This window comes from Mus caroli, chromosome 11, assembly GCF_900094665.2.
Source record: "Mus caroli chromosome 11, CAROLI_EIJ_v1.1, whole genome shotgun sequence".
Classification (NCBI taxonomy): domain Eukaryota; kingdom Metazoa; phylum Chordata; class Mammalia; order Rodentia; family Muridae; genus Mus; species Mus caroli.
The window spans coordinates 84,890,349-84,913,515 of record NC_034580.1 but is presented as its reverse complement, the minus strand read 5'-3'; the positions used below and the strand labels follow the sequence as shown (position 1 = coordinate 84,913,515).

Here is a 23,167-nt window from a genome sequence, read left to right as displayed (position 1 = left end):
GTGCCATTCCTATTTGCTCCTAACTCACTGGCCAGAACTAGTCATGTGACGTCACTCATAAAGGGGCCAGGAAGGCAGTCTCCCATGGAGCTAGAAAAGAGTCAGAGAAAGTTGGGGAAAGCATGCAAGCTTCCTTTTTGTCCAGGCTTCTGTCAATTTTTTTATTATTGTTTCACCATTTCCTCCTCCCTGTCCTCTCACCTTTCCACATACCCCTCCTTACTCTCTTTCAAATTCATAGCTTCTTTTTAAAATTATTATTGTTAGATGCATATATATTGGGAATTGTCAGCATTTATATGTATATATATATGTATGTATGTATGTATGTATGTATGTATGTATGTATGTATTTGCATACACACACACACACACACAGCCTGCTTAGTCTGTATAATGTTATTTGTATGTATGTTTTTAAGGTTGACCATTTGGTATTGGATAGTCAGTTGATAGGGAGGATTATTTCTCCCACTCTCAGCATTCCTTAGTTGCATGCTTGCCTTAAAGCTCAATAAAATCAGATACATATGCCTGTTTTTCTAATGAAAATATATAATCAGTAAAATAGGCTGGTGGTAGGGAATATATTAGAGAGAAGACAGAACACGGGCAAGCTTTCACACCATGCCTGCCTTCTCTGTAAGGATATCCGATTCCAGGCAGTGTTTGTGATCATACTTTATTAATTAGAAGCCATGGTCTCAAGGGAGACAGTTCCAATATCCAAAACTTCCGCGGGTTTTGTCTCACACTGTATTTCTACTCTCAATCCTCGTGCTACCAGATTTAAGGATTTCTTGTTACTTCCTTCTTTGCCCCATTCTCCTAGGTCAAGATATCTTTGGTTGCAGAAGGAGACTTGAAAATTCCTGTTTGGGGATAAGAGATTAAATGAAGAGATTATTTCTATTTTTATTTTGGCACAAAGGAGATTTCATGGCACCCAAGCATTTGTGTTCTCCCCATAAAAAAAAAAAAAAAAAAAAAAAAAAAAGTGCTCTGAAGATCAAAGGCCTTAGCACAGCTACTGAAGTGTTAATTGGCCTAGTCCAATTGTCAAAAATTAGCTTCTGTGTGAACCAATTAAAACAAAATAATTGGGAGTTGTCAGCACTTCTAAATATTTATGTCAGCGGATGCAAATATTTATTTGCATATCATCTGTTTGCAATTTCTCTCACTTCTGCTCTCTGTGATGCTCCTACTGAACCATGTGATGCTGAAATCACAACCTAGACTCAATGGACTCAACTGGCAGAAAGCTGAACTAGTTTTGTTTTTGACTCACTTGACAATGTGTATGTTTGACAATGAGTTTATATCCCTTATTTATAAAGAAAAGTGATAGTAGCCACCCTGTCAAAGGGTAAACTCTGATTATTTTTTTGTAGCCAATCTATTCTATTTTTCCATGTGGTAGTCATTAAAGCAATTCCCAACTTTGTTGATTTTCATTACATCTATAGAGTGCTAAAACTTACTTTCACACTTCTGTAGTTGGTTAGCAAACATCAGTCAGCCCCACTGGACGCCTTTTCTACTACAGCTCATCAAGTCTATACCAGTCCTAAAGGATCAAGAAATGTCAGGGTATTTGGTCTATAATCCTCCTTGGGTCTTCCTTCTGCAAACCTTCTGTCAGTCACACATCTCTCCATCTCTTCTAGGCAATGTCTTCACTTCTTCTTTACCATTTTGAAATTCATCTATTCATCTGTTTTCCGTGAGAAGCAAATGTCCCTATCCATCTCTTTCTAAGGGCAATACAACACACTCATTAAAATGCTCAATAGTAACATTATTTACTACACCCACTATAAATGAAACTCAAGGTCATTGGGGAAAGTTTTGGAGGAATTCCCACTGTTTACCATTAGCCCTCCTGTGAATGTTCAGCATCTCCTTCTGCAACTTCACCTATGAGTGTTTTGTTCTTATGTTTCCAAAGTACATGTGATATTACATCCTCAATTTCATTTCCCTTAAACATATCATAGCACTTCCTCTGAGTAATTACAACTGTGTATAAAGCTATGTCTTTCCCCCAGTGGCTACAAGATAATCTCTTATGAAATTAAGCTATGTCACAGTTTCATTAAACAGTCTCTTACTAGATTTAAAAAAACATAGAAAGTGATTTGTTCAGGATCTGAGTGTTTAATCTACTTTCTTGCTGGTAGACACAGAAATCAAGCAAAACTCTCACGGATGCAGTTCCTGTCAGTACTGCTTTGAGCATGCTCTTGTGCCAAACTTTAACTGTTCTCAGAATTTAAGTTCCCAGGCCTTGAGAACATTACACCACTTGATTAATAGCAAGAAGTGACATGTCTGTGACATCTACCTCCAGCAGCAGTGAGTGCCTCTAGCATTTTATAAAGGAGTAATATGGCCCTTGCCTGGTTCCTCATCTTATCTACATGCGGTACTGATGTCCTTAGCTGCATCCCAAGACTTCCTTCCTTCCTTCCTTCCTTCCTCTTTGTTTCCAGTCCTATCTGTCTGCTTGCTTCCTGGTGCTATTTCTGATTCTGTAATTTGAGGTCCTTCATTAAGATGAGTGATATCAGTCAGTTCAGAAGCTGCCCAAGTCCCCATAGTTCAAATAAATCTTATCAGCATTTAGTCCTTCAAGTAAGGTGAGCCAGTCAATCCAACATCTGCCTCCATCCACACACAAGGCTTTCCTTGGACTGTGGGGCAGGTTAATCTACATTGCCAACGACTACAGTTAGAATGACCTCTGATACGAGTGAGGTACATCTCTCGGTGTATCTATGAGGACATTTCCAAAGAGGATTGTGGGTGCCATGGCCTGATGCCTGAACCAAATGCAAAAGCTATCAGAGTACAGGGCCTCCCCCCTTCCTCTGCTTGCTGGCCCTCCACAAAGTCCACCCAGCTATGATGGATTAACAACTCTGAAACCATGATCCAGAATAAGCACCCCCACCCAGGCTCTAAGTCATCTGCATCACAGCGGTGTGAAAGGTAACCGGGGCAGACACAGATCTCAGGCTCAGCAGTGCCAACCTTGGCCTTGATCAGTCTATTGTGGCTCCTTTTGCTGTGCACCACAGGAAGTCAGTAGCTCCTCCAGCTCCCCAAATCATGATAGTCCAAAAAATGCTTCAGACATTGCCAAATGGGCCTCCATACCAGATAAGGGCAAAATCCTTCAGTAGAAAGCCACAACCACAAAGCTGGCCATCTCATCTTCTTGAACATTCCAGGAGAAGGCTGGCTCCATTCGATTCCTAGAACATCCATCGACACTGCCTCACCACTACAGGAAAAGAAAATTTAAAAGAAAGAAAGAAACAGAACTGTGTTTTATTGGCCAAAATGGATGACCTTCAGTGCATTCCATTTTGGCCTTGCTAGCCTGTTTATATAATTCTGTAGAGAGCCGTTTAGCCATCCTGTGTCCCTAAACTTGGTAGCTTTGAGGAACTGTCTCCCAACTGTTCTCCACAGGAGGTACACTCTGAAGCTGTTCACTGCCATTATCTTCTCTGGTTTTTTTATTGGAATTGTTTTAGGCCCCAATCATACTGCTTCTCTGGCTTTAATTTTAACAGCATTAAACGTTTTCTCCTGGTTCATATCTTTCCTTGATCTCTGAAAGATCAGCATTTCTCGGGAGGAAAGGAGTGCTTTAGTCCCAGGGGAGTCTCTATTTCCAGTAGTCAAATTTAAATGCAAACTGAAAGTCTATATTCTAAACCTATTGATTCTTGCTCAGCCCAAAGATTTATCCTAGAAATGGTTACTGCAAGACAACAGCTCTTTAAATATACGCCTTAGTCAAATGCCTAAAATAAGTGAAGAGTCCATTACTCCAACCATTACCTGAGTCAAGGTATCTCAAGTCCACACTGGAATCAGATATGGATTTAAGAATCATAGTGTGTTTAGGATGTCAGTGTTATGAAGAAAAGCCACCATGAGATTTTATACTTGAGCCACAAGTCTAAAGAGGTCTTCCACACCCACCCCCTCCCTACCCTTTGTGTAATTCCAACCGAGACAAAAGAGAAGTCCTCATAGGTTGCTGGAGCTAGTGTTCCCAGGGCCCAGCACTGCACTGAAGCCCAAAGCTGAGATTTGAGGTCTCTCTTCTGGGTGGAATTTAGCACTTGTGTGTAATTTGAAGTCTGGATAACCCACTGTTGACTTCAAAACTACATTTATCACAAGTCATTATCCCCAAAGCAAGCTAGAGATGAAGGTTAGCCAGGCATTCTGACCCACACCTATAACCCCAGTGCCAAGGAGGCAGAGAAAGAAGAGTTCAAGGGCAGCCTGAGCTACAAGGTGATACAAATATCTAGAGGTATAGTTCAGTTCAAGACCCTGCTAATTCTGGTCATGAAAGCTATCCCAGTATCCAAGGCTTCACACCTGAGTTCGTGTGCTGCTCCGTAATGTCTCAGAGCTTTCCAGAGAGGGTTTGCCTAGGGTTAGGATACTAACTAAGCCTTTACCCTTTTTTCAATTCATAGATTTGGACGCAACAAATCTAACTGAGGACTAGAAAATGTCCAGTGACCACCAAACACAGCAGCAACTGGCAAAGTTTCATGGAAACTGGGAAACTAGGGCTTCAGGTTGCCCTACTCTGAACTGATGCTAGACTAACACAGCTTGCCAGCCAGGCACAGGCATAGATAGAGGTTATCAGTTAAAATGTCATGGGGATGATCTCTTTGGGCTCATAGAATATTCACTCTGCTGTCAACATCTTGAAAATCTGAGTCGTTTTAGAACAAGGGACCCTACTTTTCATTTTGACACCACAATACCCAAATTCTGTGGCTGATCCTGGGCAGAGGTACTGATGACAGAGGCAGTGAGGGTGGACAGACTCCAAGGTACACAGAATCTTGCTGCCTGAGAAGCCTGGAGGTTCACTCTTCCTTGCATAGCTGTGATGAGTGAAACATTGTTCTAAATACTGCAGAAGAGAGTTCCCATGCTGTGACCTCCCCAGGTGGAGGAGGTTTAAAACAGCTCAGATGGAGGTCAGCTTTTGTGAGAAAGAATTTTAGTGCCTTTTCTTTTATTTTTTTTCCTTTCAAATTTTTTTATATGTGGACTTCATAATATCTTGTGACTTCAAAGGCAATGCTTCATTAAAATTGATAGCTTGCTATGTACACACACCACGGTCCCATGGCCAGATTACGTTATTTAGCACAGATTAGAAAGATAGTCTATTGCTTGCTCAAACCCATCACTTTGATATTTGAATAATTAATCCTAAGAAATTCGTCATTTAATTATAAGGTTTGAACAGTGCTGAAGAGACATGAAAGGTTTCTAGGAGTCCGTATTGTTAGCTGACAATAGGAGAATGAATGTCTGAAAATTGAAAATATTCTGTATCAGATCCTATTTTAATGATGTCATGGATTTGAATATGAGTGGAACTGCCAGGCATCCTTGGAGCTGACCACCTTCAGTTAAGTAGTTGGTATTTGCTTTTCTCCTTCTGGCTGGATTATTACCTGAAGCTCTACGGATTAAAAATGGGGTCCTGGGCTGGAGAGATGGCTCAGCCATTAAAAAAGCTAGGCTCACAACTAAAAATGGGGTCCTGCCTGGTACTAAACCACCAACCAAAGAAAACACATGGTGGACTCATGGCTCCAGCTGCATATGTAGCAGAGGATGGCCTAGTAGGTCATCGATGGGAGGAAAAGCCCTTGGTCTTGTGAAGGTTCTATGCCTCAGTACAGGGGAATGCCAGGACCAGGAAGCAGGAGTGGGTGGGTTGGTGAGCAGTGAGAGGGGCGAGGGGATAAGGGGTTTTTGGAGGGGACACCAGGAAAAGGGATAACATTTGAAAGGAAAATAAAGAAAATATCTATTTAAAAAAAATGAGGTCCCGTGTCCAGTTCAGGGCTGAGGCAGTTGGGCAAGGCGGGATACAGGAAGTCTGACTGTGCCATGGACCCCATGCCACCACCACCGGGTGGGCATCAGGCTGTGAGAAGCCCCAGGACCCCGCTCAAGAGGTGGAGAAGGTGCAGGCTGGGGTCCCTGCAGAACTGTGGGAATTGCTTCGGGGTCCCGGAGCCTGCATGGAGTCTGGGGACCACAGGTTCTAGCTCTTGGACACTGCAGACTCTACTGGATGTCACAAAAGAGTTGAGAAGAAAGCAGGGCCGGCGGGCAGGGGCCTCCTGTCAGGAGCTAGTGTCTGGGAGCATGCCAAATGGGCCTTCTGTCTCTTGCAGAGTTATCTGCTGGGTCTTCCAGGTTTAAACCTAGCTCAACCAGAAAACAGGCTGCCTATCACGGTTCCACAAAAGCTCCTGCTGCAGAAATTAAAAGCTTTTTGGAAGATCAATGTTAGCTCACCAAAGAGATGTGGTTTACATCCACAGCATGCTGTGATGGTCCCTAAAGCATAGCCCTGTGGGCACCAATGCCTCAGTTTACCCATCTGTGAGGAGACCTGTGAGACAAGAAGACTTCGTGTTGTTAATATGGTCCTTCTCCATGTGCAGCGCCATTGATATCTGATTTCCCATACTTATCTGGCCCCCTATTATAGAAAGTAGGCATATCATGGGTTAGCTGAACTTCTTGGTAGTTCTAGGCAAAGAAATCCATTCTCAAGGACAATTTTCATTAAAGATAAAAATATTGAGGAGAGAAATAGAGAAAATCTTAAAAGTTTAGGCCTAACAGATGTTACCCCAGAGGTAAGTTTCCCCTGCCCATAGGTGGGTGGGCCTACTCTGGCTCCTATTTAAGGACCTGAACGATGGAGGAATTCAACACTAAAGGGTAGTACATCGTTTTGGGGTTTAATTTTAAGATTGAATAGTCAATATCTTTACCATTAAAAGCCCTCCATCTTTCCAGTCAAAAGACCCTGTTCCCGTCCTGTCCAGCCAACCATAAGCTAATTTTAGAGGTCCTATCCCTTTCATAATGTAGATATATCTTATACCATCTATTCAAGGTCTAGATCAACTTTGCCTTTTCAAATACTCATGAGTATAGTATAGAGGCTCAAAACGAAAAACAAACAAACAAACAAACAAACAAAATAACCTAACTAAGCAGAACTATCATATAATTCACAAATCTCATTATCAATTGAATTTGAAGTGTCTTTGACAGGTCTGTATGTCAACACTAAGTACCAAGTTTGTGGGGCTCTTTTGAAAACTTTAGAGCTTTTGGGAGGTTGATCGAAGTGATTGACAAGAGGCAGGCCTTTGAAAATGGTAGCCATCCTTTAGGTGCTTCTTTTGCATCTGCTCTGTACAATTTGAGCAGACACTGCCTCACACTCCTCCCCCCACCATGGACTGCACCAACCCGTCTACATCTCTCTCCTATGCTAACAACCTTTAACGGTCTTCTGCAGCTCTGAGAATAATATTCAACGTGGCTGAGATGACCTTAACTTGTTTGATTTATCCCCACCCCTCCTTGTTCTGCCCCATGGAATTCTTCAATCCAAAACTGTTGCATGCTATTTAGTGTTGTCTTGGCAGGTGTCCTGTTTTAGGTGTCCTGTATCAGGGCCTTTGTGCATGCTGCTTTCTATGGGGAGTGCTCTTTCTAGCCTACACCAGTTCACTGCGACATCCCAGTGACCTGAGAGATGTATCCCTGACTACCCAGGTTACTGGTTTGCTTTTGTGTCCTTCCTTCAACGCGCTTGGCAAGAAGGTTCCTCTGACTCATTCCTTTGGATTATGTTCTCACCTGGTGCCTGTGCCCAGGACTACTTGTCACCTGACCCTACCTGCCCTTGGGGGTTGGGAATGAGGTAGCGCAGAGTCAATGACACAGACTCCGGGAGCAGGTGAGAAATGCTGCAGCAAGCTCCTTTAATAGCCTCCACCTGCACGCCATTGGTTCTAAGAAAGCATCTCTTCTAAACAGCAGTTCCTGATTGGCTGACATTGTCTTCACCAGCAATTCTTGGTCTCTCAAGAAGTCCTCAGTTAGGCCCTCCTGCAGGAGATGCTTTTGTGGCTGTGTGGCCCCCAGCGTTTACATAGAGGCGATCCTGCCATTCCTGCTACATGCATTCAGGAATTTATAGTAACTATTAAAAGTTTTAAAGTAGAAGTACACCTTAGTTCTCTTTGCTACAAACTCACCATTTCCCACAAATCCATATGGTCCTTCTTTGGAAAAAGTCTATGCTCCTTTAGTTAGGAAAATCTTCACTTGTTTCCGCATCACTCTCTCACACCTCCTACCTCACATCAGTGTAAGTGTGGTCCATTTTCCAGCAGGTCTCCCATGCAATTAGTTGGTTAAAAAGGACTTGGTGGTTTATAACACTGGGTTTATATAAGAATTATATGCCCAGTGCCTAGAATGTATTTCAAACATCTGATAAATAGTGAGTTATGTGTACAAAATTATAATTACAGGAGAAAAGTGGGACCAGACAAAGGTTCATCTATGAAAAGCACTTGCGGAGGGGCGGGGTTAGATCTCCGGCACCCACATTGGGTGTCTCACAACCACCTGTAATTCCAGCTCCAAGTCACCTGCACACACTTATGTGTATCCACACATAGTCACACACATAGATACCTAATTTAAAATCAATTTAAAAATAAAAATTAAGATAAATAAAAATAAAAAAATTATTTTTATAAAGAATCAAAGCACATTACATAAAATAATATAGCATATTATTTTCACTGAAAAAAAAGCTTGAATGATAGAGATTTGCACATGTAGAGGGGTGCACTGGAGTGAATACATAGGCATGCACATGCTTGCCCTGATTAGCATAGACCATTAGGAATGCTACCCAGATGCACAGTCTCTCTCATAGATGCAAGACCAGATCGCCGAGCAAGACGCTTGCTTCTTTACCCACATCAAAATAAATCTCTGTTGTTCTGAGCTCTTTTGCCTCACTTTAGTGCTTTCTGTAATTTCCAAACTCTGAAACGAAAATTGTTTATTTAAATTAAAAACACTTTAACTGTTAGAAAGCTAGAAAGAAATCAAAACACAAGAAACCATTTATAAGTAAACACAGTAAGGCAGTGGAACGCCCACCCAAGTCCGGGCAGAGACACAGTGCTGAGGCTATGTAGAAAAGTAGCCAAATTCCAGCGCCATAAGAGAGAGCATTGGAAACGCTTAGAAAATTCTTTAAACACCAGCAGTAACTGAGGAGTGGGATTGACCACTAAAACACTGTTTATGAAGTCCTCAGAAACAATCTGACAGGACTTTTTCAAGTTGAGCCTGTGGTGTGTTAATACTGGACCCAAAGTCAGAGACAAAAAGCGAGGAAGCTTGGTGCCTGCCTGTGGCCATTTAAGAAGCAGGAGTAGAAGTTCGGAAGCTGGATGGTAGGTACTGTCTCAGTTGGGGCTTACTAAAGTCAGCTGTAACTAGTGGCATGTTAAGCACTTAGGATGGTCCAAGTGTTTGCCCGGTTCCTTATTTGCATTAAGCCTTCCAGTAAATATAGCAGTCAGGAGAGATGCGGTGCTGTTCTAGTCTCATTTTAAGGATAAAAGCATCCAAACTTAGACAGGTCTAGTAACTAACTACAGATCATCACGTTGCTTGGTAGAATTGCTGAGAGTGCTTATCATATTGCTTATCATATGCTCAGGGCTCAGTTTGAGGGTTGTAGACCAAAGCCTTCAAACTACAACATCAGAACCCCAATCCCTTCATCTCAAAAGGTCAGATGGAAGTATTTGGCCAGAATCTAGGACTTCATGCATGCTGGGCAAATGGTCTACCACTGAGCTAGGGCCCAGTATTGAAATGTCAGGTTCTATTTAAAAAGTACTCTATCAGAATGCGAAGAGTGTCCACAGTTCATAAAGTCTTATCTGGCCATTAGAAATAGTTTCCCTAGAATAAAGCCTTCACTAGTCATTCTTGAGTTACCAGATCATTTAGGAACATTGGTCCCCAGCACTCCTGGGAGAAAGTGAAATCCAAAATAACTGCTCCTACCACAGAATAGAGCAAATAACTAGAATTAACATAAAACAGAGATGAAATTAGTTGAATTTTCATCATAGAAGGTAAGAGCTACTTCATCTCAAAATCCACAGTCCTGGGCTCTCTACAGTACATGTCAAAGACTGCAAATGGCAGTCTTGGGTTCTAAGACCCCAAAAGGGACCAATGTCTCTTGCCAAGACCCCCTGGCCTTAGTGATACACTTCTGCTTGGTATGGGACACCACACACACACACACACACACACACACACACACACACACACACACCTTCTTTCTCCCCTTCTGCCCTGGAGTAGGAACCAAACCTTCTTGTGATGTTGTTCTCAGGAACAAGCTTATCATATAAAAGCATTCAGGCAGTTCGTGATATACTAAGCATTCAGGACTCGTAGTAACTATCCCTATTAAATGTACATTTCTCTTTCTAGACTATATCAGTACCTTCCCTGTTACCAGCCAGCAGTATAATTCTGAATCCTGTTGCCATGGGGTCTCTCTGAACTGTCTGGTAGTCTCTAGAACCAGACTTGTATTTATAAGGAATGATGAGGTACATAATTAGGAGCCAGCAATGTGTTCTGCACACCGTGGTACTCAACAGGCTGTTGAATGAGTTAGTTTGTCGGCTTAAGGGGCTCTTTTTCTCCTTCTTCTGTGGTAGAAACAAGTCTTAAAAAGCAAAGCCTAGTTTTTACATAGCTGTGAAGTCTCTGTTCACTTAATTTTGTACCCCAAGGAAAATAATAAGTACCACACATTAAGTAGCTACATAATGCCATCTTGAGGAGAGCTTTGAGTAGTGTTTAAAGTAATCAATGATATCGTGGAAAATTGTTCCCCCAATGAAGAGTCCTTGTCCATTGAATCTTTGAAATAGCAGACAATTTTTCTTTGTTCATACTTTGTGGCTAAAGAACCCATTATCTAAGGAAATAGTAAAAAGTTTTCCTTAGGCGGTAAGAGAGTTCTGTATTTGTTTCTTAGCAACGAGTTCCTCAAAGGAGCTCATGAGGACACAATTTCTGAAGCCTTTTCAGTACACATTTGTACTGAGAAGGAAGAGGTAGGGGAGCATATGCAGGCCTGGAAACAGAGAGGCATCTATAGTTTCTTCCAATTAGTGGCATACATATTACACTACCAGGCCTATCCACAAAACCCAGCCAATAAAAATGTAACACCTACCTGCATAGACAGCAGTGATCCCCATTCTTTATGGGGCCAGCAATTTAACAATGTGACAACCTTGAGCTCCCCACCCCACCCTACCCCCGTCCCTATGGACAAGGGATTAGTTGGTTTGTTCACACACGAAAAGCTTTTCTAGTGATGATACTGATTGTGTGCATGATACTCCACAGACAGAGAAATGAAGTTCTGATAAACTAATCTGGGAGAGAAACTGGAGTGATTATGACAACTGATAGGGGAAATGTCTTACCCATGTAAGAATGTCTAAATTTTTCCCTTCCTGGGTGCCCTTTCTTAATTTGATTTCCCAACTTGGCCTTCTAACAACATTAACAAGCCCAATTAATATTTAGCAAGTCTTTGGTGCACTAGTGAGCTTTCTGTTCCTGTAATAAACATCTGGTCTTATCAGCTTATAAAGAAAGATGTTCTTCTGGCTCAGAGTGTTAGAAGCTTCAGTCCATAGCTGGAGGTTTCACTGCTTTGGACTCCTAACAACACACTGTGGCAGAAGCCATAATAGAGCAAAACCATTCACCTCGTGTCCAGAAACAAAGGAGAGAGGAAGGAAGGGATCAGAGCTCTCTTGTCCCACCAAATTCCAGTTCCTCAAAGTTCTATCGCTTGGTAACAGTGCCAAGCTGAAGACCCACCATTTAAAATCTGAGTGTGTAGATCTGGAACATTCCAGATCCACATTATAGTATCCATTACTTTATTTTATTTTATTTTATTTTATTTTATTTTTATTAGATATTTTCTTTATTAACATTTCAAATGTTATCCCCTTTCCTAGTTTCCCCTCTGAAATATTCCCTATCCCCTCTCCCCTCCCCCTGCTCACCAACCCACCCACTCCCACTTCCTGGCCCTGGCAGTCCCCTATACTGGAGCATGGAACCTTCACAGGACCAAGGGCCTCTCCTCCCATTGATGACCAATTAGGCCATCTCCTGCTACATATGCAGCTAGAGCCACGAGTTCCACCATGTGTTTTCTTTGGTTGGTGGTTTAGTTCCAGGAACTCTGGAGATACTGGTTAGTTCATATTGTTGTTCCTCCTATGTGGCTGCAAACACCTTCAACTCCTTGGGTTTTTTCTCTAGTCCTTCATTGGGGATTCTGTGTTTCATCCAATGGATGGCTGTGAGCATCCACTTCTGTATTTGTCAGGTACTGGAAGAGCCTCTCAGGAGACAGCTTTATCAGGCTCCTGTCAGCAAGCTCTTGTTGGCCTCCACAATAGTGTCTGTGTTTGGTGGTTGTCTATGGGATAGATCCCCAGGTTTACACTCATTGTTCATTTTAACTCTTACAACTGTCTTTGAAAGAGCACTGTTATCTTTGATCAATTGTTGAGCACTGAATTGGTTCCTAAAGTTATACTATTATTAAGAAAAATGACAGAGGTCGGGGCTGAGGAGATGACTCAGTCAGTTGGTAAGAGCAAGCATAAAGACATACATTCTCTTCTCTAGCATTCATTTAAAAGCCAGGCATGGTCTTGTGGGTCTAGCAATTCTTAGGAGCTCACTGGCCTGCCAGACTAAGCAAAAACAGAAGCTTCTAGATCTGCAAAAGACCCTGTGTCGAGGGAATAAGATAGGAAAGATAAACGGAAGATAATAAAAGTCTCAGAAGTCTTCCCCTGGCCTCCATGTGTGTGTGTGATTATTGACTATAGATACTTCCATACTTACCACTTGCATGCATGTACCCCCAGATACATACATGTACATATGTACACAGCACAGAAAATGTGTGGGGGGGCGGTGTTATACACAAATCAAATGACAGAGGTTGGAAGCATATTGTTCACATAGTAGCTAATCAAACTTCTCTAGCTCAGTGTCCACAGTGAGATCCTTAGGAGGGTCTGAGGACCCTTGGATGACTTGAGTGCTCAATCTACGATACGTCCTTGATCCACTCAAATCTCAGAATGTTTAGCGTCTGTCATGCTTTTGGGAGATGATGCAAGGTAGAGGTGGAGAGGGAGGACTTTGGTTGGCATTGCCCATTAAACATGCCACCCTAAAAAGTACTCCCCTGGTTATGACCAAGTTTATTTTTAAAGCAAGCTGAAGTGTCTGAATGGCTGCCATAATGAAAAAAAAATGCCTGCACACTTGGTGAATCCCTTCTAAGTGGTCAGGTAGCTTAATTGTTTTCCCTTTTCATGGCCATCCTGGAGAAGCCTGGCATGCCCTGCAGTCTCCCTTCAGCAGCCCCTACAAATGCCTTTTATTTCTTGGAAGAGAAAACCGTTTACTTACCCCAATAAACACGAGTTGAAAAAACTATAGTTGTTTGTTGTTCTGTTTTGGCTTGGTTTGTTTTCTTTTTTGAGGACATTCTTTTAATGGAACAACATGTCAGAACTGGACCTTCAAAAACAAGGTAGAATGCCAGTGTGAACCAGAAGCAGGAGGATGCTGAATCTAAGCTGGTGAGCTAGGCAACCAGATGCCTCCTAGTTCTCCCGCAGGATAGGGCCTGGGAGGCAAAGTGAACATCAGTATTCAGGATGCTCAGGAGCTGGGAACTGAGAATGGAAGGAGATAGGGCAGTTGCTTTAAATGCTTCCTCTGTTGGCTCCAGCTCCTTGCTCCCCAGGAAGAATCTCCCGATAAATAAGTCTTCATCTTTAGATTCCTCATTATTTTCCATCAGTGATTGCACGTTTAAAGGCGATTCAATACGGGTTTCTTTTTCCTCCCATTTGAATTCGTTACTGTACAATTTCTTAAACATGTTTTTTTTCTCTCTCTCTTTATTACAGAGGCTGCCCTTCAAAGACAGACATTTTACTTGCAGCAAAATGTAAGTACAGTTCTTCCTTAAAATAATATCTGTGTCTCAACTGTTGCTCCGAAAACCTCGTCTTTACGGCTCCCGTCTCCCACCTCCTCCTGCTGCATCATTAAAATCCGGTGCCACTAAATGAGGCCACGGTTTGAAGCTAGCATTTCATGGGGGCAGAAATGGTTTTGGAAGAAGATCTGCAACTGTGGCAACGAGATCACTGCATCTAAAAGCAAAGGGGGCATTAGGCACATTTGTTGTGACATTATGGCTAAATGGCATCCAACATCTGAATATTCTTCACCCCTGAAGTGGCTAATTTATTTCTCTTCCCTCAGTCAGTCCCCGCCATAGATTCACAGGCCCCTCCTTGTTTAAGAGCAAGGTAATATTCTCACTAATTCCCTTCCTGTATCTTCTAATTATGGCTATTGTGCAAACCTTCTTTCTAGAGCAAATCTCCTGTATATTGTATTCACTCTGGAACTCCCAGTGTCTACACCAAACTACACATCTCTTCTCTTCTGTAAGACCGGATATAATTGTGTTGGGTCTGAACTGGGAGGATAGGCATTTCACGGGGGTTTTTTTCTTTAAAATTAGCATGTGAATATATATCTCTGTATGTGTTTATCTCTGGAATAATCTAGTAATACATCAGTTTAAAAGGCAGAGGATTGATTTAGGTCCCATATGAAGGCTGTAGGATATTCACAAGTAGCTGAAAAGGCTAATGAGCTCCTTGCCAGTGAAGATAAGTGGTCACAAGATAAGCAACCACAGAGTGAAAGGGTGAGCCAGCTATTTGCAGTTTATACAATCCTGGTTTATACAGAATTTCCAGCAAGGGGTTCATCTTAGCAGCCACTGAAGCATTTAACTAGACATTCTTAGACCTGTCAGAATCCCGAGGTCTCCCTGGAATTGCACATACCACATGAGCGCTAATAAACTCCTGTTGGATCATTCAGTCCCTAAGACAATGTGTTCAGCTGAACTGCAAGAAAAACTTAGTTTATCCTGACTTCCCAGGGTGATGTCTTTCTGTTGGCTCCATCCAGCAAATTGATCCCACTGCTCACCAGTAAATATTCAAACATCAGCAGCAAGAGACTCTCAGCATCATTCAAACTTCACGTCCAAGTGTTATGCATCCACCAGGCTGTTTCTAAATGTTGAGCTCTATGTTCTATTGCTTTGGTCTGGATTGTGTTATCAAAACCCCTGCATGTTGGGAATGTTTGAAGTGGCTTTTCCCAATAAAGTCACATTAGGTTTTCAGGAGCAGGCCTCCTTTTCATGTGTTATCATGAGCATATTTCTTGTACAGATGTGAGCTTTCATCGGTTGTCTCTCTTCAGAACATGGTGCTCACTTCAAGGGATTGCCTTGTGCTTGTTTTCCTATGTATTAATATTTAATAGCTCTTTAACATATGGCACTGTCAGGTTAGTTCTGCAAGTGTTTTAAGCGATTTAATATTAAACATTAAAATGTAGTTTGTGTGTGTCCGTGGTAAATATTATGTGGCTAGCCATTTAATTTTTTAAAGGTCTCTTTTTATTTTTAATTATGTTTTATGTGGGGGTGGGGTGGGGTTGTGTGTACAGGAATGCAGATGCCCATGGAGTTAAGAGGGGAGCTCAAATCCTCTGGAGCTAGAGTCATGGCAAGTGGTCGTGAGCCACCTGATGTGGGAGTTGGGAACCCAGCTTGGAGCCTCTAGAAAAGCAGTGCACGCTCCTCACTGCTGAGCCATCTCTCCAAGCCACCAGCCTAATATTTTACAAGATTGATTTTCATGTATTGGTTAATGAGTTAGAGAGAGAGAGAGAGAGAGAGAGAGAGAGAGAGAGAGAGAGAGAGAGAGAGAGAAAATAAAACCACCGGTCAATGTCTACTCAGATTCCTTTTGGCAGCCATGGTCATCAGCATCTCTGGAGCCCAAGGGCCTATGCAGCTCACCAATAACTACACTCTCTCTTCATGGGGTTTTAGAAATGTGTACAGAGCATGGAATACCAACTTCACTGGAGGAGAACAACTTTGCCAAGTCAGGAAAATAGACCCCACGGGGAAAAGGTGGGACCATAGAAGGAACCCTCAGAGTGAAACTCTTGAGTTCTCACAGCCTAGTCCCTCCCATTTTACTCTCTCTGAGGTATATGATACTGAGAATACTTCATCCTCTAAGTTCTTTTATTATGGAAGATCAAAGAAGAAAAAAAATGACTTTTGATGACTGTTTCAAAGGTTATAGTAGTCTCCTAAGATATATGTTGGTGAGGGGGTGTACCTACACAAACATTAATGTGTAAGGGATTTGTATGAGGTTTTTGCTTGGTCGGTTGGTTGGTTTGGTTTGGAGATTTTTTTTTTTTTTTTTTTTTTTTTGGCATGGCTTCTGACATTCTGATGACAAACTTTGGGCCTTAAAGTCAAATCTATACAGTCACAGAAAATAGAATCCTGCTGAGCCCAGGCAGTCTCCTTCAGTCCTGCCCCTACTGTTGTTGGACTCAAGTCCCCACAGTCCTCAGGACCACTGCCTCTGATGGAGCACTGTCTTCTCTCTGGGTGGTATGTGTGAGAAAGTTGCCAAGCAAACCTGAACTATCCAGAGGCCTGTAAAATGCGCAATTGCTTTTTAAGAGGCATGGCGATATTGTGTGTTCCTTTCGATATTTTGGCAGTCTGGATTTTCTGCAATTTGTGGTTTTGCAATTTCTCTTTATGCAGACAACACCCTGGCTCTCATTCAATGCCCTGTTGGTGGGGCTGAGGTGGTGGGGTAGGGGGGAGATTCCCCAGAGCTCTGTCTGCTCCAGTGAAAGAAGGGAACGTTAATGAAAGAAGTCAGGAAGAATGTTTGAGAATGATGGAAGTTGGTGGATTCAGGAGAAAGAAGCAACTTTTAATAAATTGTGGGCCCACAGTTTTGTCTAGGGGCTCTCATCAATTGAGCAAAAATTTTTTCCTCTAAAATTCTCTTGAGGTTTGTCTGGGTTTCAGTGTCAGTCTCCTCCTCTTTCTCTCCCTCCTCCTCCTCCTCCTCCTCCTCTTCCTCTTCTTCCTCTTCTTCCTCCTCCTCTTCCTCCTCTCCCTCCTCTCCCTCCTCCTCTTCTTCCTCCCCCTTCTCCTCTTCTCCTCTACCTCTTCAGTCCCCGTCCCCTCTCTATCTTCCTCCTCCTCCTTATTCTTCTTGCATTCACCAAGCTTAGAGGAGTTTTGTTTTGCGTACCCCCATCCCCACCCCCGTGTGTCACAGGCACTGGCCTCTTCTTTGGACGAGTCTGTCTATATCTACTTGCTAATTGCTTGTTTCATGTGCACAAGCTCACATGTGCCAGAATCTGTTGCCTTGGCTGTATTCTGGTGGCCTTTGCTTCTCCTTTCTAGCAGTTGAAGTGGCCTTTGCAGAGGTCTGTGGTGCCAAGCCATACAGAGATGGGGCATTTATCTAGGGCAAAGTGGTTTATTCTGTCTCTTTTCATTGCCTCAGCAAAGGCTTGGCTGCCTTCTGTTGCCTTTTCAGAGCTGCTAAGCATCCAAACTGAAGAATCTGAAGTTGCACTCATGGACACCTTGCATTCCTTCTGTTTGTTTCTTTGTCTGGAAACAGACCCTAGGTCATCAAGTAGTGGATTCCCTTTGCTTGTGGCCTCCCACTGTTCAGCAGAGATCTAAGACTAAAGGACATCTATGTCTACACTGGTCATGACCTAAATGCCATTGTTTCTTAAGTTTCTAAGGAATTTAAAGATAATAGCTATTCATGTGTTAATTACCATCCACGAGGTCTGCCTTGGAGAAAATATGACCTTACTGTGATGCCTACGGCTTAGCAAATGCTCTTGTTATGGAATTGTTAATTGCAGGGGGTGGGAGAGTGATGGGAAAACATATTCCATGTCTTAAGTTCCAATACCCCAACCTAAGAGGCCACAGCAACCCTATAGGAACCATTCTTCTGCTCCTCTGTTCTAGCAGAAAAACCAGCCTGTCTTTTGCTAGCCTGAGATAGCTCCCCTGTGACTCCAGGTCGCTTGTGCCGGCCGTGCCTTCTTAGATCAACTTAGAAACATCCACTCATCCCACATGACAAACTTCCAAATATTTTGGAATCTAAGCTCATGTACTCTCAGAGTCTTCCTTATCCCAAACTCCCCTAGTCCCATTAAGCATCCTTCAAAGGACTGGGTTAGTTAGCGCTTTCTGTTTGCCCAGGTTCAGTGTCTGTCTTAAAATGTTACAGCCTGAAATAAAAAAAACGATGCTGTTGAGAAGCCTGGCCCTACAGAGCTCCAAGGAAACAAAGCTTTCATCCCAGGTGCGGGATTTCTATTAGTCTAGTGGGGAGAACTTCAAGCAATTTAATAGCTTTTTGGCCCCAAGGTTAACCCAGAAGCCTTAAGAGGCCACAGCTAAGCTGCCCAGCTTTGCTTATCCTTCTGTACATGGTGTTTCATAACATAAGACCTTAACCTGGATCACAGCTCCATCTCAGGCTATTCCTGAGAACTGACGGGAGCTCTGGTGATTTTTTTTTCTTCTTCTTCTTTAAACCCCTGTTCCATTTTGGTTTGCCTCTTGACTTCACTCAAGAGATTGGTAAAGAAGGAATATCTGGATTTTGAGCTCCTTAAGGGGAGAGTCATATTTTATTCATCTACATCTCCCCTGAAATGTCTATGACATTCTCCTGCGCAAACTGAGGTTCAGTGAACATTTTTCCAAAACAGAGCAGCAAATTCTAACAGGCAGCTCTCCTACTCCAACAGGGACCTATCTACAGATTGATATTTGTGCCCTTTATAAACGTAAAGGCTAGTTTTATATGTGTCTGCTGCTACATGACAATCTTCTCTTCTAAAGCTGACTCCTGTGAGAGCTCAGGTCTAGGTCATTTGCATTATATCCACACTAGACTTTGCCAGCTTTGTGCTTTGTCTCATCTCTCTGAGCTTGTTCCTAATGTGAGAACATGCCTCATAGGTTATTATAAGGTTGGCGGGCCATGTCATCCCCCTGTGTGAATAGGAACAACAATTGGGCATAACTTGTTCACAGAACCCCAGGACTGTGGGGGGTAATTCCAAATAATCATATCAGCATTGACATGATAGTGCAACTTAACTAAATAAACTACTTTATGGACTACCAAATTTCAGATACACATTCGATGGAAACAGAGACATCTGAAGAGGTAAACGACATGGTCACCATTTACAAAAGCCCTTCAGAAAGGACTGCATCTCATTCTACAACAGCCTAATCTCAAGATGTCCTGCCACCTTCCTTGTAGTTACTGCTCAATCCTCATGAAGTATTTACATTTTTGATGCTGTCATAAAGCACCATGACCAAGCCAACTCAACAAAGACAGGATTTACTTTGGCTTACAATTCCAGAAGGAGAGCCTACAATGGCAAGAAAGGCAGGGAGGCAGAATGCCCAAGCAGGAAACTTAGAGATCACATCCTTAGCCACACACAGGAAGCCAAGAGAGTAAATTGGAAGTGGGCAAGACTATAAACTCTTAAAACATACCCTGGTGATATACTTCCTCCAGCAAGGCTCTAGGTTCCATCATTTCTCCAAACAGTGACGCCAATGGAGGAACAAGTGTTTAAATACCTGAGCCTACTGTGGACATATCCCATTCAATCTGTCCCACTCCCCCCTCCTCCCTATGACTGTACGCACTGCAATCCCACTTCATTTTGCTTTCTTTCTCACTTACCTCTTCCCCCTAATCATTCCTGATTCTACAGAATCATCAAGTTATGAGAGGCCTGTGATGTTCTATCCACAGCAACACCACTTCTTATGTAATTTCAATATGCCCTTCTGACACTGCTTCTGAAAATGATAGAGGACTGTGCACTGCACAATCGTGCGTGTGTGTGTGTGTGTGTGTGTGTGTGTACACTTCATGTACTGATTTTAACTCTTACTGATAGGATGGGCATATAAGCCAGTTTACAAATAACAATCAAACATGGAATACGGTATTATAGCTTCCCTATAGCTAACTTGCTCTCACAGGATTCTGCTCCCGTTTTGTGTGAAGCTCTCTTGTCTCCATCTTGAGGCTGCAATGGATGAGTGAATAGAGTTCCCACGTAAATAGAGTTGATATTTCTGATCATGCTTGTGACTCAGACAAAAATGAAGCATGAGTGTGCGTCAAAGACACTCTCTTCCCCAGTAATGTGAGTACATTCAGTGCTAAGTGGGACGCCATTTGTTTGTTTGTTTTTAATACAATTGAATGGTTCTTCAAATTTTACACTGTTCATCATGGGACCACAATAGAGGGATCAGTCTTTTTTTGTTTAATCTCCATTATTAGAACTGTACCCATTGACTTTGTAATCTAGACGCTTAATAAGACAAGATATCAAAGCCTCACCTGTAGTATTTGCTAATCTGTGTGGCATAATCGTTCCTTCAAGGAACTGGGGTGTAGCTCGGTGATAGCAATCTTGCCTAGCAAGCACAAGACCCTCAGTTTAGACCCCAAGTACCAAAAAAAAAGAATGAATTAATGAACAAATGATTGAATACTCCTTTATAGACATTTCAAATACCAACATATTAGTGACTGAAGAGTTAAGGGGATACATAGTAACACACCTGACTACACTGGAACAGAGAGATAAACCACTGGGAAAACCACACAGTGGAGCAAAGCAATCAGGGAGCAATGAGTTTTGAGTGTATTCTTCCTTTGTTCTTAATACAAGTTATGTAACTGTCCTATATAATTTAACCTCTTAGAATGCCTGTGTTTAGCAAATAGCTCACAAATTCCTAAAAACTCTAACAATCGCTCCTTGTGCAAACCCTCCCCAGCATAACACTGGCCCTTCCACTTTCGATAGCGGTGGGGGAAGGAGTGGGAGGGAGAGCCGAAAACGGTGGATATTTAAAAATTGCTGCTATTGCTGTTTTCGCCAACTCAAAAATCATTTTTCTGAAAAGCTGATTTAGAATTTGGTCACAGATCAATGTGCTTCATCTCCCAAAGGCATTTCTTACCCATCCATCCTCACCGTGAAGATGGTTTCCTCTTCACTGCTGATTGCTGACCCAAAGACTGTATCACTGGATCTGTCCTAAATATTGTCCTAAATAGATGGCAGGGGCCATAAGCAGGGTTAATGGAAAATGGAAAAAGAATTGCCAGAGGTCGATATTCATTGTATCCACAGAGAGTGAACCATGGGGTGGGACAGTGCACTACCTGGATGGGGATGCTCCATGAAGCATGCAAGCTACTCTCTTCTCCCTGCATCCCTAAGAGATCTCAGGTGGCCAAGTCAGTCTGACTGTATGGACTGCATAAATGCCCACATGGCACAGACATAAGCCTGTGGGCATTTGACCTTTGCTTACCCCTTAGGAAATCCCCATGGCTTACAAAATCACATGAATGCAATCTTTGTGGCTCTGTTTTTTTTTTCCCCTGGCTAGCATGTCCTCAGCAGGAAATGCCTTTGGCTGCTTTAGCTGTGGCTTCATCAGGATAGCAGGAAGGGAGAGGATTGCACAGATAACAAGAACTATACACAAAATCATTGTGGAGCATTAAGAAGAAGGGTCTAATATTAACCTTTTAGTACAGTGCCTATGAGCTCATTTGTCAGAAACAGAAAGTGTTGGCTAAGATTGTAGGGTCAGTGGGAAGAGAAGTTGCCCATCAAGTCCAAGGTCCCGGGTTCCTTCCCCAGGATCATAACCAAATGAATCAAGAAGGGAAAACATTATGAGTGGGCTGGTAGCATATACTCTGTAAGCCCAAAGTGGGTGTTGGAGGCAGGAAGGTTGAGGGTTTGAACCCAGCCTAGTCAACATAGTGAACTTTTATCTCAGTATTTAGTGTATGTCGGTAGGAGGAAAATAATATGAATAACCAATATCCACTTTACCTTTAAAGGACACCTCAGGGGTGGTGCACAAACCTATGTGAGCAGACAAATGTACATAGAAGTTAGAGAAGGATACCCAGTGTCCTGCTCGATATCTGTGCCTTCGTCGGGGTTTCTATTCCTGCACAAACATCATGACCAAGAAGCAAGTTGGGGAGGAAAGGGTTTATTCAGCTTATACTTCCACGTTGCTGTTCATCACCTAAGGAAGTCAGGACTAGAACTCAAGCAGGTAAGGAAGCAGGAGCTGATGAAGAGGCCATGAAGGGATGTTACTTACTGGCTTGCTTCTTCTGGCTTGCTCAGCTTGCTTTCTTATAGAACCCAGGACTACCAGCCCAGGGATGGCACCATCCATAATGAGCCCTCCCACCTTTGATCACTAATTGAGAGAATGCCTTACAGTGGGCTCTCATGGAGGCATTTCCTCAAGGGAGACTCTTTTCTCTGTGATAACTCCAGGTTGTGTTAGATTGACACACAAAACCAGCCAATACAATCAGTCTGCATTATGATTTTGATACAGGGTTCTCCTGAACCTGGTATTAGGCTAGCAGCCAGAAAGTCCCAGCAACCCTCCTATATCAAACAGGGTTGAAGGCAAGGACTGACACCTGAGGTTGTCCTCTGACTTCCACACATTTACACACCTGTGCTCACTGTTGGCATTTCTTCTAGAGTCTGCCCTGCAGTTACCTGGAAACAGCCAGGTATGCCTGGCTCACTATAAAAGGGGCTGCTTGCTTCCTTCTCACTCTCTTCCCCTCTTCCTCTCTTCCCTTCTCTCTCCATCCCCCTCCTGTCTATCTTTTCACATGTTCATCGCTGGCCTCTCCTCTACTCCCCCCCCCCCGTACCTAACTCTGTCTCTACTCCCTCTACTCCCCTCCCCATGCCCTAAATAAACTCTATTCCATACTATATCTGTCTTATGGCTAGTACCTCAGAAGGAAGGGAAGCCTCAGCATGGGCCAACAGAGGGACCCCTTCCTCCGCACCAAATCACGTCTCTACCAAACATATCCCTGGCTTCCTCTTATTTTTTTTAATAAAACACAACATTGGTGCAACACATACACACACAGAGAGATATTTTTTCAGCAAAAAAAAAAAAAAAATGCTGAAACGATCATCCTATTGAAAGACTCCGAGAGGAGCCCCTCGATCAGGCCTCAGGACCATAGCGGACACCCAAGAACTCACGATAGACCAAGCTTGTTGCAAACCACATGAGGCTTTATTCGGGGAA

General features: G+C 42.8%; 1 protein-coding gene across 1 annotated transcript in view; it reads left to right on the top strand.

Moving 5' to 3' along the window:
• Positions 1 to 23,167, top strand: part of Ankfn1 (ankyrin repeat and fibronectin type III domain containing 1) — a 309,663-nt gene that overhangs the window by 45,530 nt on the left and 240,966 nt on the right. Inside the window, exon 2 of the mRNA XM_021177915.1 lies at positions 13,962 to 14,002. Within this exon, the coding sequence (XP_021033574.1) occupies positions 13,962 to 14,002 (41 nt within the window). The remainder of the gene's footprint in view (positions 1 to 13,961; positions 14,003 to 23,167) is intronic.